General features: G+C 37.6%; 1 protein-coding gene across 1 annotated transcript in view; it reads right to left on the bottom strand.

Moving 5' to 3' along the window:
* SORCS3 (sortilin related VPS10 domain containing receptor 3) overlaps positions 1-15,846 on the bottom strand; it is a 716,202-nt gene that overhangs the window by 452,922 nt on the left and 247,434 nt on the right. The window contains exon 2 of the mRNA XM_087725809.1: positions 6,539-6,606. Within this exon, the coding sequence (XP_087581935.1) occupies positions 6,539-6,606 (68 nt within the window). The remainder of the gene's footprint in view (positions 1-6,538; positions 6,607-15,846) is intronic.

Below are 15,846 nucleotides of genomic sequence, written 5' to 3'. Positions count from 1 at the left end.
GATATACTTTTTTTAATAATATATACCTGTATTTTTTTTCTTTTTTTGTTTTTTCTTCCCTGCCTTGTTTTTTGTTCTTTTTGTCTTTTTCTTTTTTTTTCTTTTTTTTTTCTTTTTTCTTTTCCCACTGGTGTGGGCATGTATTGTTTAAGAGTATTATTATTATCAATATTTTTAAATAATAATTACAGTCAAATGAAAATGGATTTATGATGATGGTGATATGTATGAATATCTGAGTTAAAATGCCTGAGTTAACATGAGTTATGTTTGTTGACTGTGGAGATGTACGAAAGTTTATTTGTGACCGACTGATACACTTTCTATAGCATGTAAAGAAAGATGTTGTACTTGTTTTAAATTAAAATTTAAAAAAAATTTAATATTAAAAAAAAAAAAGACACAACTAAAGACATTATAGTAGAACTCCCAGAAGAAGCTCTCGGGGAGGAAATAACATCACCACCACTAGAACCAGTTATCACTGAACCAACTGATGAACTAACTCAAAAACAAAAAGAATTGAAGGATAAGATCATGGAGCATTTTCTGCTTAATGAGGAAAGGCAACGTTTACCATCACTAAAAACTGTGCCTAAGAAAATTTTGGCCCCTATCATGAAAATGGTTAATGCAGTGTTTTCAACAATTGAATCGGGATCCATCTTGGAAACAAACCAGTTAATGTACAGCACAGCTGTAATAGTCACTAATGAACTAGGCATTAAAATCAAAGTACCTAGTCACACAACAGAAAAAGCATCAAAGCCAAAGTGGAAAATCCGATTAGAACAAAAAGTCAAAAAATTAAGGGCAGATGCTAGTAACTTAAAGAACATGCATGAGCAACGGCTCAAAAACAAAAAAATCATAGATCGGCTAATCAGAAGATATAGATTGGATACAAGAAACATCAATGAAGCTGTAGAGATTGTAAAACAGCAGATAACAGCAACAGCTAGAAAAATTGAAAGATATGAGGCACGAATCATCCAATATAAACAAAATCAGCAATTTCGATCAGACCAACGGCGTTTTTATCAAAGTCTTAATTTGAATGGTGACACCAAAAGTGAAAAACCAGAAAAACAAGCCACAGTTGAATTCTGGAAAAAATTGTGGGAAAATGCAAAGGACTACAACAAGGAAGCAAAGTGGATACATGACTTTGAGAAAAGCATTGGCAACAAACAAATGCAAGTATTAGAAATAACAACTGTGATGGTCAAAAATCGAGTTAAAAAGGTAAAGAATTGGACATCACCTGGAAAGGACCAATTACATGGTTTCTGGCTCAAATATCTGACCAGTTTACATGCAATATTGGCCAGGCAACTGAATGAAATTTTACAAAAGGGCCAAATTGATGAATGGTTGACAACTGGAAAAACATACTTGATTCAGAAAGATGCAACTAAAGGAACAACACCTGAAAACTACAGACCAATAACATGCTTGCCAACAACCTTCAAATTGCTCACAGGCATTATTGCAGATAACATGATGGATTATTTGGAAACAAACAACATCTTGCCAGTAGAGCAAAAAGGCAACAAAAGAAGGAGCAGGGGCACAAAAGATCAGCTCCTAATTGATAAAATGATATTAGAAAATTGTAAGAACAGAAAAATGAACTTGAATATGGTCTGGATTGATTACAAAAAGGCATTTGACTCACTGCCACATAGTTGGATCATAAAATGCTTAGAAACAACTGGCATTAGCAAAAATATTACATCCTTTACTGAAAAGGCGATGAAACAATGGAGAACCGAGTTGGCAGTAGGGAATGAGATCTACGGAATGGTTAATATCAAGCGAGGAATTTTCCAGGGTGATTCACTTTCACCTCTTCTCTTTATCATCGCAATGATCCCACTATCAGTAATCTTAAAAAAAAATGAAATTAGGCTACCAAACAGCCAAAGAAGCTGAAAAAATTTCGCATTTACTATATATGGATGATTTGAAACTCTATGGAAAGTCAGAAATAGAAATCCAATCATTGACAAACACAGTCCAAGTATTCAGCACCGATATTTCAATGCAGTTTGGCATGGAAAAATGCACCATTGTATCCATAAAAAGAGGCAAAATCACTGCATGTGAGGGAATTGAAATGCCCAATGGCCAACTAATTAAATGCAAAGAAAATGAAGCCTACAAATACTTAGGCATTCTGCAGTTGGATAACATCAAGCATGGAGAAGTAAAAACTGTTGTCAGGCGAGAGTACTGTTCTTAACCAACAGAGTTAAGAAAATTTTGAAATCTAAATTGAATGGTGGAAATACAATCAAGGCCATAAATACCTGGGCAATACCAGTTATAAGATACACAGCTGGTATAGTTAACTGGACACAAGCTGATTTGGACATTTTGGACTGAAAAACCAGGAAACTAATGACAATGCACTACAGTTTACATCCACATGGTGATACTGATAGACTGTACCTGCCCCGAAAATCAGGTGGCAGAGGATTATTACAAGTGAAGCAAACAGTTGAAGAAGAAAAACATGCACTGGCTGATTATTTAAAAGAAAGTCAAGAACATCTATTAATCGAAGTAAAGAACCAAAAACTACTGAAGGCCCAACAGACGAAACAAGAATACAGAAAACATGTGATAAAATCAAGAATGGAGATTTGGCAGAACAAAGTAGTGCATGGCCAATTTCTGGAAAAAATAAAAGATAAAGTGGACAGTGAACAAACTTGGTTATGGTTAACAACAGGTACATTAAAGAAAGAAACAGAGTCATTAATCCTGGCTGCGCAAGAACAAGCTATCCGCACAAATGCCATTAAGGCCAAAATCGAAAAATCCTCTGATGATGCCAAATGCAGACTTTGCAAAGAAGCTGATGAAACTGTTGATCACATACTCAGCTGCTGTAAAAAAATCGCGCAGACTGATTATAAATTGCGGCACAATTCAGTAGCACAAATGATCCATTGCAATTTGTGCAAAAATTACAATATTAAAACAGCAACAAACTGGTGGGAACATCAGCCTGAAAAAGTCACCGAAAATCAGATGGTCAAGATCTTGTGGGATTTCCGTATACAAACCGACAAAATACTGGCGCATAATACACCAGACATCACACTGGTTGAGAAAATTAAGGTCACAATCATAGACATCGCAATACCAGGTGATAGCAGGGTCGCTGAGAAGGAACATGAAAAAATCACAAAATACCAGGACTTAAAAATTGAAATTCAATGACTATGGCACAAACCAGCAGTGGTAATTCCAGTGGTAATTGGCACACTGGGTGCTATTCCAAAAGCACTGGAATTACATTTAAAACAGTTAAAAATTGACAAAATCACCATCAGTCAAATGCAAAAAGCGCACTGCTTGGATCTGCACGCATATTATGAAAATACGTTATGACGTCCTAGGCCCCTGGGTGGGGCCCGACTAGTAACCAATGCCAAATCCAGCGAAACAACTGGCCGCTGTGATACAATTGTATAATAATAATAATAATAACAACAACAACAACAACAACAACAACAACAACCACTCCGAGGAGCTTTACCTTGTCATGGTGGAGGGTCGTGCCCGCTCTAATGATCCTAAGGGATATGCTGAACAGGTACAACCATATCAGACAGGTCTTAGGTGAAGGGCCAGACAAAATTTGCTCCACAACCCATACAAATATGGTGAATGTGAAAAAAATGAAATTTATGCCGACTGAACCGTAGCCCGGATTAACAAGATAAATGAAGATAAACAGCAAGAAAAAAATCACAAAGTAGCGGGACTTGCAAATTGAAGTTGAGCAACTGTTGAAAAATAAATCGTGTGTTGTCCAGATTGTAATTGGAGCCGTTGGAGCAATAACTACCTCGCTATTTGGAAATTTTAAATTTATCAGACTTGAACATTCTGATTCTACCTGGAACAGCTTATATCCTCCAACGTTATCTTAACAGTTCCTAAGTCCTTGGTTAGGACTTGAGCTGTTGAGCTACCAACCAGCCCCAAAGACTGCGAATCTCATCAAAGATTAACCAGATAATGATAATAATAATAATAGTAATAATAATAAATCTGAAAAAATAGTATTTCAGAAATTTGCTGGCCCATGGAAAGGTCATTGATACAGCAATTAGAGGACAAAAAAATGGAACACATTTTAATAAAGGAACCCCCAGTGAAGTTCAACTCCATAAACCTTCATAAAATGGAAACAGAATTCTTTTTTAATTGCCATGTTTCTAACAACATGACTGCTGCCAAACGTCTGGTTAACCCGCCTTAATCTGGTATGTTTCAGAGAACTGAAACTGTATTACCACTTTGGTTTGCTATAGATGTTGACTCCTTGAAAACAAAACTTTAGTCACCTTTCCTCACAACCTGGTTTTGGGTTCTCTGGTTTTTATCATATCAAAACTTTCCTAATGTAAGTATGGCCTTTGCTGCTGGCCACAGTCAATATATAATATAAGCAAAGTATTTATCACAACCTACTTCAGTGATTACCGTGTTTTAAAACTTGAAGAATCCAAACTATTGGGAAAATACTTGATTGAGGAAGGCTGGAATATATTTATAAAGGGAATATATTTGTAAATACTTCATAAACGACAGCTGAAAGAAAGCATAGCTGACATCGATCAATAGAAACTAAGGAGTGATGTACTTTCATTGCACTTAATTAGCAAAGGGATTTATTTAAAGATCCTCTTAAACTTCTTTTGATTTGAGACAATTACAATAGCTCTTTACACTCCTTTGCCAGTCATAACTTTTTAAATATTTTGGATTACAAATAGCCATAATATTCCTAATCACTGCAATAGCTGGTACAGTTGACCTATTTTCTGAAAAGAAAGGGTACCTCAACTTTTGCTAGCTGGTGTCTGCCTTTAGATCTGAATGGGTATTGCAAAAATCACACTTCATTTCTTTCATTTCCATTTTGTTTAAATTAAATATAATTAAAGTGACTTCTCACCAATAGCAATGCACTTACACATATATTCTGCCCCATAGTACTTTACAGGATCCTTTGGGTAGTTTATAATGTTAGCATATTGCCCTCAACAATCTTGGTCCTCATTTTACAGACCTTGGATGGATGGAACACTGAGTTCATCAGAATCAAACTCCAATCCATGGGCAATGTTATGTGCAATATTGCATTCTAACCATTGTGCTGCCAGGACCAAACACATATTTAGTGTACGCTTCCCATTATGTTCCTTGTAGTCACACTCTGCTGGTCACTCTCACTTTCTTTCCCTTCTCTATGTTCTTGTACAAAATTCATAGACCTGAATGGAAATATTTCTGGTCAAGAAGGCATGGGAGGGCTGTTTCTTTCCTCTTACTGCTTACATTAAAATCAGCCTTTCTGCCCTCATTGAAAAAGGATCAGGAATCTCACTATAAAGGCATGATGAAATCCTGAATATATTTAGATTCTGAATCAATGGAGAGTTAAGAAATAGAAGGAGAACATGAGTGGAGAAACCAATGTGATGTGAAAATTAAAGTTATGGTTTCCACATTTATTTATTTATCCTGAACTACTTGTAGTTTATACTCTTGTCTGACAAATTCTAAATTTCAGAATCCAATCCATGCTTCTTCTTTTATTTCAAGAGAATTTGGGCACATTACAAAAACTGTGGAATCCTTGGTACTGACTGAGCTTGGTTGTTTGCTTGCAGACATTTCATTACCAACTAGCTAATATCAGTGCAAGTGAGCAGGAAGCTTTCTCCTGGTTTATATACTGTAGCTTGTCTGCTGCTTTTGGTGGTAGTGGGGTTTTCTCTTTCACAGTTTCTTAATTAGGATATAGTTTTCTACTTGATTGTTTGCCTGGTGTTAATCCCTGCTTATCTGAATGTTGGCTGCTTGGGAAGTTCCTAGGTAAATGGATGTTACCATGACAGCAAAATACTGAGTGAAATCAATCTTTGGTGTAATGCAACGGAATCCTGCTGCTCTTAACTTCTTATGCTTTCACAAGAAAATACCTATCTTCATGATTAATTAGCATTTCTAATCCTGTCACATTCACTTTTGGGTTTTAAAAAAGAACTCACATATATACAATAATAGCAGCAGCCAAATTAATTTAGAGGAGGGATAGCGATAGAAATAGAATAGACTACTATATTATAGTACATTATTTGCTATACAGCATATCTGGTCTACAGAAGCTTTTTGGGCTCATCTAATTATTTTTTCAATATGATATTAACATTCGTTGAACATTTATTGTATGTCAGATTATTTTCATGCTTCAGTATTACCCTCATATGGTGACAATTTACAGATACTAGTTACAGAATGTTTGTTCCAAAACTGTGTTTGACTACAAGTTCAAAATATATTTGAACTTGTAGTCAAATATATGGTAACTGTCACAACAGGGTTTATAAACAACAAAAACTCTACTGCTCATCAGGGCAAAGAAGCAATATGTGTTCAGTTCCTTACAACTTTTCCTTTGTCTTCTTTCATTGTCTATTACTCTGGAAAAGACACCATGTAATCTGCTTACCTCCAAAGTGAGCTTTCAGTAACACTTCCCAAATTGAAGTCATGCAGCTTTGTAAGAATGAGAATCACCTAAGAGAAGAAAAGAAAGAGAAAGGGAACAGATGAAAAGCATCTTCCATTAGCTTTCATTTGAAATCACTCAAAGGAGAGCTTAATATTTATCCATACAATTTGGGGTATTATAGGATCAAGAAATGAATAGGGAGAAAACTTAGACTCTCAATACTATAACTTAATTCATCTTTGTAGATAGTAATACTTTATTATATTGTAGATACAAAATATAGTTAAAGGTATTGCTGGAAACATGCTGCCTTTCATATATATACATCTGTACATATTTCATTAACAATGCAAGCCTATGCCTTTGTTTAGTTGATGGAAGCACTACAGCATTCAGTTGAGTTCTTCTCAAGGAATTACACACTGATGTACAGTCATCTTACAGAAAGAACAATGAAAATTATTCTGGAACTTCACTGTATGTTCCTCTTCTTTGAAAGTCTAAATCAGAGGTTCTCAGCCCCTGGGCCACAGCCCATTCCAAACCAGGCCGCGCAAGTGATGAGCCAACATGCGTGGTTCCTCTTGTGTGAGCAGCAGACACTCATGCACAAAGTTTTGCAAATGGGGCTGCATGCGTGGAGCTATTCATGTGAAACTAACCCCTTCTCTTCCACCCACCCCCACTGCTGCCATTCCACAAAGTTGGAAAGATTGGGATCTGTGATCTAAACCATCCTGCCATTTTGACTCATTTGGGGTATAAATATTAATGCATTTGTTACCAACCCATGCTGATATCAAAATGACCAAATATGCATATGGTCTTACAATGCAAACTTCCACCTCTTCACAGCAACATCACCAAAGAGGATGCAAGCACTGAATATCCATTAAGATGTTATTAAAAATGTTTATCTTTTGCTTTTGCTTCCCTTGCAGATATCTATGTTTGCCACATATTTTTCTAAAAAAAGAAATCTTAGAAAAGTCAGCCTTGAAGTCATTACTTTAAAGTGGATAGCCAAAGTCATTTTCCCAACTTAATAAGTCGTTTCATCTACACTTGGATTACTCAGCTTTGGTATAATGGTCTACCAAATCTGCCTTGCAATTTCTCAGAGGAAGAATTGTAAGGAAGGCTTCTGTCTTTCTTTGCTTTATTTTCAAAGTGCCAAAGAATTTATTTCAAATTTCTCTTTTGTCTGCTACTGCTACTGTGGATAATGGTTTTTATTACTCATTTTCCCAACATTTTCCCAAACTTTCCAAGTTGTCAATGCTTCCCAATAGGATGTAATATCTTCAATTGGGATTTTCCTGATATGCAAGAAAAAAAGAGAGACTACCGGATGTTGGACATGAAAGATTAGATATTTGTTTTCTTAACCATCTTGAATTAAATATAATATTAAATTAATATATTTTTTATTAAAAATCTATTTGCTTTCAAAAGAACTAAAAAAAACAACTTTTGTTTCACCAAACTGAAAGATAAAGAGCACAGGGGAATTTTACTGCATAGCATTCATTCAAAGCCTGATCAGTTGTAAGACTAATAGTTAGCTCTTGCCAGGCAGAATAAAGTCAAGAGATTCATTGGGAACCTCTCCTATATTTCACAAATCAAATTTGTCTAGTTTCTAATTTCTGTTTTAGGGGGGCTTCCTGAAACTATGAGAGTTGTCCTGCATATGTGTTTAAAGATATATATCAAACAAAATTCCTAACATATTCTAATGGACCAATGCTCTATTTTGTCTTGTATAGCAGCTGTTAATAAAATGAAATCAGCCCAGAATAAGTCACAGGCATGTCACGTAATATATAGGTGAATGAATGGCTTTGTAATTGACGATCACAGATTCCGTACAAAAAGTATTGAGCAAGTAGTAGATGACTCACTCAGCTAGCTGAAACCTACACCTCTTTTTGCTGATTAGCACTTCACCATTCATCAATAGCTGTTATTTAAATCCATTTAATAGCACTGTATCATTGGTCTTTTAACAGACACAAATTGCTTAATTTAAGAATCCTGAGGCTAAACTGGATATGAGATGAATGAACGAATGGTCATATTACTGAATAATACATGAAAGTCATCCTTGGGTTAAGAACAAGTTTTGTTCCCTAATTCTGTTTTTAACCCAGTTTTGTGTTAAAGTCAGAACCTTTACTTACAACAGACTGCCTATTACTGATAATGATGCATGGAATTGTCTTTCCTCTAGTCAATAAAGCATTAAAGCTATATAAAGTTTTCAGGAACTGTATATTAAAAATGCCCAGCTTCAGTGCTTCATCAGTGCAAGGAATAACAAAGTCCTCAGCCATTTTTACTAATAGGTAGCCCCTTTATAACTAAGGGTTGCCCTTAAGTCAGATATCTTAAACTAGGGACAGTCATAGATCTGAAGTCCAGTTCATCTGCTGGGCTTCATTCATTTTAAGTAAATCCTTTGTTTCCAGTTAGTTACTATGCACTATGGCAGGATTACTCTCTGACAGAAGAAAAATGGTAGAAGTGGGCTTATTTTGTTTATTTGACCAGTCCAGGAGGAATAAAGAAACAGGGAAACCCACCAACAAGACGCTGTGATAAATGTGATCCAGACAGACCATTGGACTATCATAATAGTCTCAGTTGATTTTAATGGAGATTTTTCTCTTGAAATGCAACAATTTGGAGAAACCATTTTTATTCGGCTTGTAATAGGTAAGAACAAGCTAGACCTCTCTCCTGTTTCTCATACTGTAGACCTTTGGCTGCTCTGGCTTCTTTTTGGATGCTACAAAATAAAATATAAAATTGAACTATATTCATACAATTTATAGCACAACTAACTTTGGCCTATTTTTCTATAGATTAAGGCATTTTCCAAGCAGTTAACCAGCGCATGTACTAGACATCTCTGCTGAATATGCCTAATTTCTTCTTTTCCAATATGACATTCATGGAATTTCACCATCTCACAGTTGAAGGTAATGACAACACTTCCAGCTCTGCCTTAAAGTAAGTGACTAAGGAAATGAAATGAAATCTGAAATGAAAAAGAGCATGTATCCATGGAGGTGAAGCCTCAGTATCCAAATTAGGGAGAAACTAAGCAAAAAGAGCTTTTTAGCAATAAATCAAAATACTCAAATGGAACAGAGGAGTAATGCAGAAATGCTAAGGTAAATTCTTTTACAAGAAATTGTTCCATTTGTAAACTTTTGTGCTTCTAGTGCCATCTTGCCTTGCTTTGATATCTGGTTCTGCTTCACCAGTTGCTTTCCTGATTTATTGCCTGATTCAATTTATGAAAGCTCCTAGGTAGACCTCTGACAGTTTATAGACTACTGTATGCTGATTCCACTACCTAATTGAAATATCTGGCATTGACATTTATCCTTAGGCAGGTCAGAGTTGCAGGCAGAGTTCTGCCCAGGTGGAATTTATTTAGATAATTTTCTTACCACCTATCAAATTCAGATTGATATCGCTGGCAGTCTAACATTCATTTTCTCTCCTCATAATTTGTACCCATGAGAAATGTTACAGGAGAAAAATGTAACTGGTCATTCAAACTATAGCATATATAATCAAAACTTAATGAGATCAATGGGAACTTTATTTTTAATAAAGATATATTACATCCAGAGGTACAATTTCTAGAAATGGGAAGGCGGAGCAATTTGAAAATTATAAATAGAAAATCTACAGATTGTAATGGATCTGGCATTCCTCCATTTGGGTATTGAATGCAATGGTAAAACTGTGAACTTGAACTTCTTTTATACAATCCAATATTCTAGATAATGCACTATATTAGTTCTCACACACTGAGACATATGAATTAGTATACTAACCTTTTAAAAATGCCACCACTGCCATCCCATCCATATTGCAATATTCTATTAGAACATTTTGGAAAACCTTTTCAAGTTACACACACATTATTTCTCTCCTGCCCTTCTCTCTCTCTCCCTCTCCCTCTCTCTCTCTCTCTCTCTCTCTCTCTCTCTCTCTCTCTCTCCTGTCTTTAAAGAAGCAGACTTCAGAGAATGTGAAATTGTTCTTACTAAAAATGTGAATTCATTTATTTCCAAGAACTAGGGATGCAGGTTAGGAACCCCAGGTTTGAGGTCAATTTTTCACATAATAAATGATACACTGAAACTGTCTCTCACCACCCAAAGTAGACAAATGGCATCCCATTCAATTTATGACATTAATTTTTCAAGGTAAAATTATGTAAATAGTTGACTTATAACAATTCATTATGTGACGTTTAAAGTTAAAAGGGCACTGGTTTTTCACATGTACCACCGTTGCAGTATCCTCATAGTCACATGATCAATTTGTTGATTGACTCATATTTATGAAAGTTGCAATGTCCCAGGACCACGTCATCACCTTTTGCAACCTTCTGGAAAGCAAAGTCAATGGGGAAAGCCGATTCACTTAACAACCATCTTGCTAGCTTAATAACTACAATGATTCACTTAACAACTGTGGCAAGAATGATGATAAAATTCACTTAACTGTCTCACTTAGCAATAAAAATGTTGGACTCAATTGTGGTCATTAATCCAGAACTCTGTACTCTAGGATGAAATTCATCTGCATCAAAACATTTAAAATCATTTAAAATAAGCATAAATACAGAAGATACTGAGGAAGCCTTTTTCTCCCCTTGTTCTTTGCCAACTTCAGCTCATTCCCAGCTTTAGCTTTTCCAATATCCTATTTATTTATGGTTCCAGCCCAGGCTGTCTGCATGAGACTCATTTTTTCAGTATCCAATTATATATGTTTTCATAATAAGTGTTTTATCAATATGGACAGCTTTTAATTTGTATTTTGCCAAAATAGATCCTATTTTGAAGTAATACAACTTTTCATATTGACAAACCATATAATTTCTTTCTTTAGGAAAAAGAATCCATACCAAATTACTTCTGATGTTATCATCCTATTTTACCTATCATAATTTGTGACTGATTACACATAAAGAAAATTAGGACAAAGAAGGAAACCATTCTTCTGTCCCTCTTTTCCTTCCCCCACCCCTCTCCTGCTATGTTTTCTGCTTCTTCTAGAGATTTCTGAATCAAGAGTTATTACTGTTGCAAATGAGTTCATCTCTTGTGGTAGTATTTGTTATTTATTATAGTTTTAATAAAAATAACTACAAAGAAATAAAAAAATTCCAAAGCTTTGGGGATGATATCTTAACAAAGGGAATGACTGGAAGATATGGCACAGTGTAAATTAGTGAATCAATAAAAATAAATTATCTTGACTTTTTTTCCTCCCTGTTGCATACTATAATGCATAATAAGAGAATTCCTAAATCATATTTCTTCCAAAGGGTGGAGATAACCTCCCTCCCTCCCTCCCTCCCTCCCTCTCTCTCTCTGTGTCAATCTACCTTTTTTTAAGCAAGTGAGATCTCTTTCCAAGTGGGAATGCTTTTTATTTGCAACAGACCTATCTAGAAATGTTGGCAAAAATACTATGGGGAACACTTGGAGCTTGGCAGAGGGAGTGTTTAAATAACATTATGTCTTTTTCAGAATATAATGTCTGTGTTTTTGGCTACTTACAAGCTGTTTCCTTTCTTGCTCTGTTTATTCATAATGCCTTGGGATTTTACCCCAATGTGTCCCTTCTGTTGCTGTGAGGGTTGACTAATATTCCTTGTGCACCATCAAATATGACCTGACATGACTTAAGACTGTTTTTTTTAAATATTACTAAGCTTTTGTATTGAGTCTCTTCCATAGGAAAATGTAAGATATTTGAAATATAAATCCCCAAACATCTCTTCCAAGAAATAATAACAGCTGTTCTTGACTCTAGTGAGGATAGCAACATATACTTTTGTCAGTGTTGTTGTTTGTTGAGTAATCAACCAAAAAGCTAATGAAGCCAGTTCAAGAATACCTGAAGCTGTTGTGCAATTGTTGTTGTTGTTGTTTTTTACTTCAGGCAGCTATTCTCATTTTAAAAGGTGGAGTAGTAAAACAAACATGCTTCTTTTCCTTTCTCAACAACCTGTAGGAAGGCAGCAGGTAGAAGCTACCTGGCTGTAATGTGATCTTCTGATACAAATGTTTTTAGATTATGGTTTTTTTCCTATTTCAAAAGGTTCAATATACAAAAGCACTGATGAAGCTTATGTCACAACAAGCTTTCAAACTCTAAGGCAGGTTAGCATCTTTATGAGGCTGCAGATCCCATCCATGTGTTTGCGTCTGATGCCTGAAATTCTTACCTTCCGGTAAAATGTCACCCAAAATCTCAAGAGATAGCACTTAGAAGATTCATAAAGTTAGAAAAATCTTGCAATATTCATTAATTTATTCCGATATGTATGCTGTTAATTGGAGAGATATTATTTTGGAGGTGATATGGACTTGCTAAGAGTCAGGCAGCATGTAATATAATAAAATTAAAGGATAAAAGGACTACCTAACTGGGGGAAGAGAATGTGTAAAATATTTTGACAATTTAGGGTTGGTGAGAACTTTAGGGGGAATTTTCTCAGCGAAAATTCCTTTCAGGATTCCTTTCAGTCTGGTTTCAGGCCTGGGTACAGCACTGAAACCGCTTTGGTCACACTGATCGATGATCTCTGGCGGGCCAGGGATAGAGGGCATTCCTCTATCCTGGTCCTTCTTGACCTCTCAGCGGCTTTCGATACCATCGACCATGGTATCCTTCTGTGACGTCTGGAGGAGGTGGGAGTGAGAGGCACCGTTTTACGGTGGTTCTCCTCTTACCTCTCCGGTAGGTCACAGTCGGTGTTGGTCGGGGGACAGAGGTCGACCTCCAGGCCCTCAAATGTGGGATTCTGCAGGGTTCGGTCCTGTCCCCCCTCCTATTCAACATCTACATGAAGCCACTGGGTGAGATCATACGAAGGCATACGAATAGGAGGGGGTACCATCAATATGCAGATGATACTCAATTGTATCTATCTGCCCCGTGCCAGCTCAGTTTAGCGGCGGACATGATGTGCTGATGCCTGGAAGCTGTCAGGATCTGGATGGGGATGAACAAATTGGTACTCAATCCCAACAAGACCGAGTGGCTTTGGATGTTGCCCCCGAGGGACAGTTCACACAGTCCGTCCTTGATCCTGGGGGGTGAAAATTTACACTCCTCAGAGAGGGCTCGCAATTTGGGGGTCCTCCTGGATTCGCAGCTGACACTTGAACACCATCTGTCGGCTGTGACCAGGGGGGCCTTTACCCAGGTTCGCCTGATACACCAATTGCGGCCCTACTTGGACAGGGGGGCACTTCAGATGGTCACTCAGGCCCTTGTCACCCTAAGGCTCGATTATTGCAATGCGATCTACATGGGGCTACCCTTGAAAAGCGTTCGGAGACTACAGCTAATCCAGAATGCAGCCGCGCGAGTGATATTTAGTGTACTGAGATACACTCATATTACACCTGTCCTCCACGAGCTGCACTGGCTGCCAATTGGTGTCCGGACGCAATTCAAGGTGTTGGTTATTACCTTTAAAGCCCTACATGGCTTAGGACCAGCCTATCTGCGAGACCGCCTACTGCCATACACCTCCCAATGGCCGATAAGATCCACAGGGTGGGCCTCCTTCGGATACCATCAGTCAGACAGTGTCAGCTGGCGGGCCCCTGGAGGAGAGCCTTCTCTGTAGCTGCTCCGACCCTGTGGAATCAGCTACCCCCAGAGGCCCGGATCTTACCCACTCTCATGGCCTTCAGGAAAGCCATTAAAACCTGGCTGTTCCAGCAGGCCTGGGGCTGTTGACCTTAGTGTTAAGGTCCAGCCCCGATTAGAACGTATGTGTGTTGTGAATTTAAAATTATTTTTTATTTATTTTGCTTTTCTTTTTTTCTTCTTTCATTGTAAGCCTCCCGGAGTCCTCCGGGATTGGGTGGCCTATAAATTTAATAAATGAAATGTAATAAATGAAATGAAAAGCATTCCGTCTTTGAAAAATGTCAGGGGTGCAAAAACAATCTGCACAGCTACCAAATTCATTCAATTCTAAACCATTTGGATCTGATATGAGTTTGAGGATCTCTGGAACCTTTATTCTACAACAGGGGTGTCAAACTGGATTTCTTAGGGGGCTGGATCAGCATTGTAGCTCTCCACGAGCCAGCAAGTGGAGGGGAATGTGGGGGAGACAGGACAGTCACCTCCTGCAGCACTCTGCCAGCCAAAAATGGGCCACAAAGAGGCCTCCTGAGGCCCTCGCATTTTCAGTCTCCCCATCCTCCAGCAGCACTCTGCTGGCCAAAAAAAGGCCACATGGAGGCTTCCCACACAGCCAGGTTTTGGCCAGCAGAGTGTTGCAGGAGGCCAGGGAGGCCAGAAATGGGCTGTGCAGGGGCCACACATGACCCATTTTGTCCAGCAGAGGCACCAAGGGCCACTCCTTTGATATTTCCAGGCCAGCCCATGGGCTGAATTTAAGCATCCTATTGGTCGAGTCTGGCCCATGGGTCTTGGGTTTGACACCCCTGTTCTACAACATAAGATTATGTTTTTAAAAGAAAAAACAAAGTAGAAATAAAAACAAACACTTTCAATTGTTTATAAAATGACACAATAAATTTATCTTGAAACTGATGAGCACCAAATACATGGAAGTGTGTGTGAGAGAAAGAAAAGTCCATCAAAAAAGGAGTCACCCTAGCAAAGATGCTTAATAAGCATGTATACTGATATTCATCTGTCCCCACTTAAAATGTTCTCATGGCACTGCATTACTTTGTTGAAAAAAGATTCCAAGAGTTGTTTAAAACTAGTGTTGTCTTATAATAGGAAAGAGTATGAAATGAAACAAGAGACAAATGTTGAGTGGTCCAAGTCATCTTTCCTTGTGAAGGCAATGCTTGAGATGAGTTGTTGTAAATCAACCAAAGCAAGCACATTCAAGACAAACTGATGTCTGGAATGCAAAACTTCATTGAGTAGATTATTTTGGCACTGATGAAGGCAAAACCAGCTTTACCTAATTCCCACACAAACCCACCCACAATATGGAATTCCCCCTTATCAATGCAGATCATATTGTCAATTGAGTGTCACTCTATTTCAGGGGTGTCAAATGCAATTTCATTAAGGGCCACATCAGGGTTGTGTTTGACCTCAGGGGGACAGGACGAGCTTGGCCAGGGTTGGCGTGTCCAAGCCTAGCCAACATTACTCATATTGGGGGCACCTCTGGAGGGCCAAGCACTCTGCCAGCAAAAACAGGCTTCTGAGCTCTATTTTGGCTGTGATGACCTCCTGCAAACCTCTGCCAGTGAAAA

Source organism: Thamnophis sirtalis, unplaced genomic scaffold, assembly GCF_051295495.1.
Source record: "Thamnophis sirtalis isolate CommonGarterSnake01/CBP01778 unplaced genomic scaffold, rThaSir2_p1.2 scaffold_11, whole genome shotgun sequence".
NCBI lineage: Eukaryota > Metazoa > Chordata > Lepidosauria > Squamata > Natricidae > Thamnophis > Thamnophis sirtalis.
The sequence above is the reverse complement of the archived record's forward strand: the minus strand, read 5'-3'. Positions and strand labels throughout refer to the sequence as shown.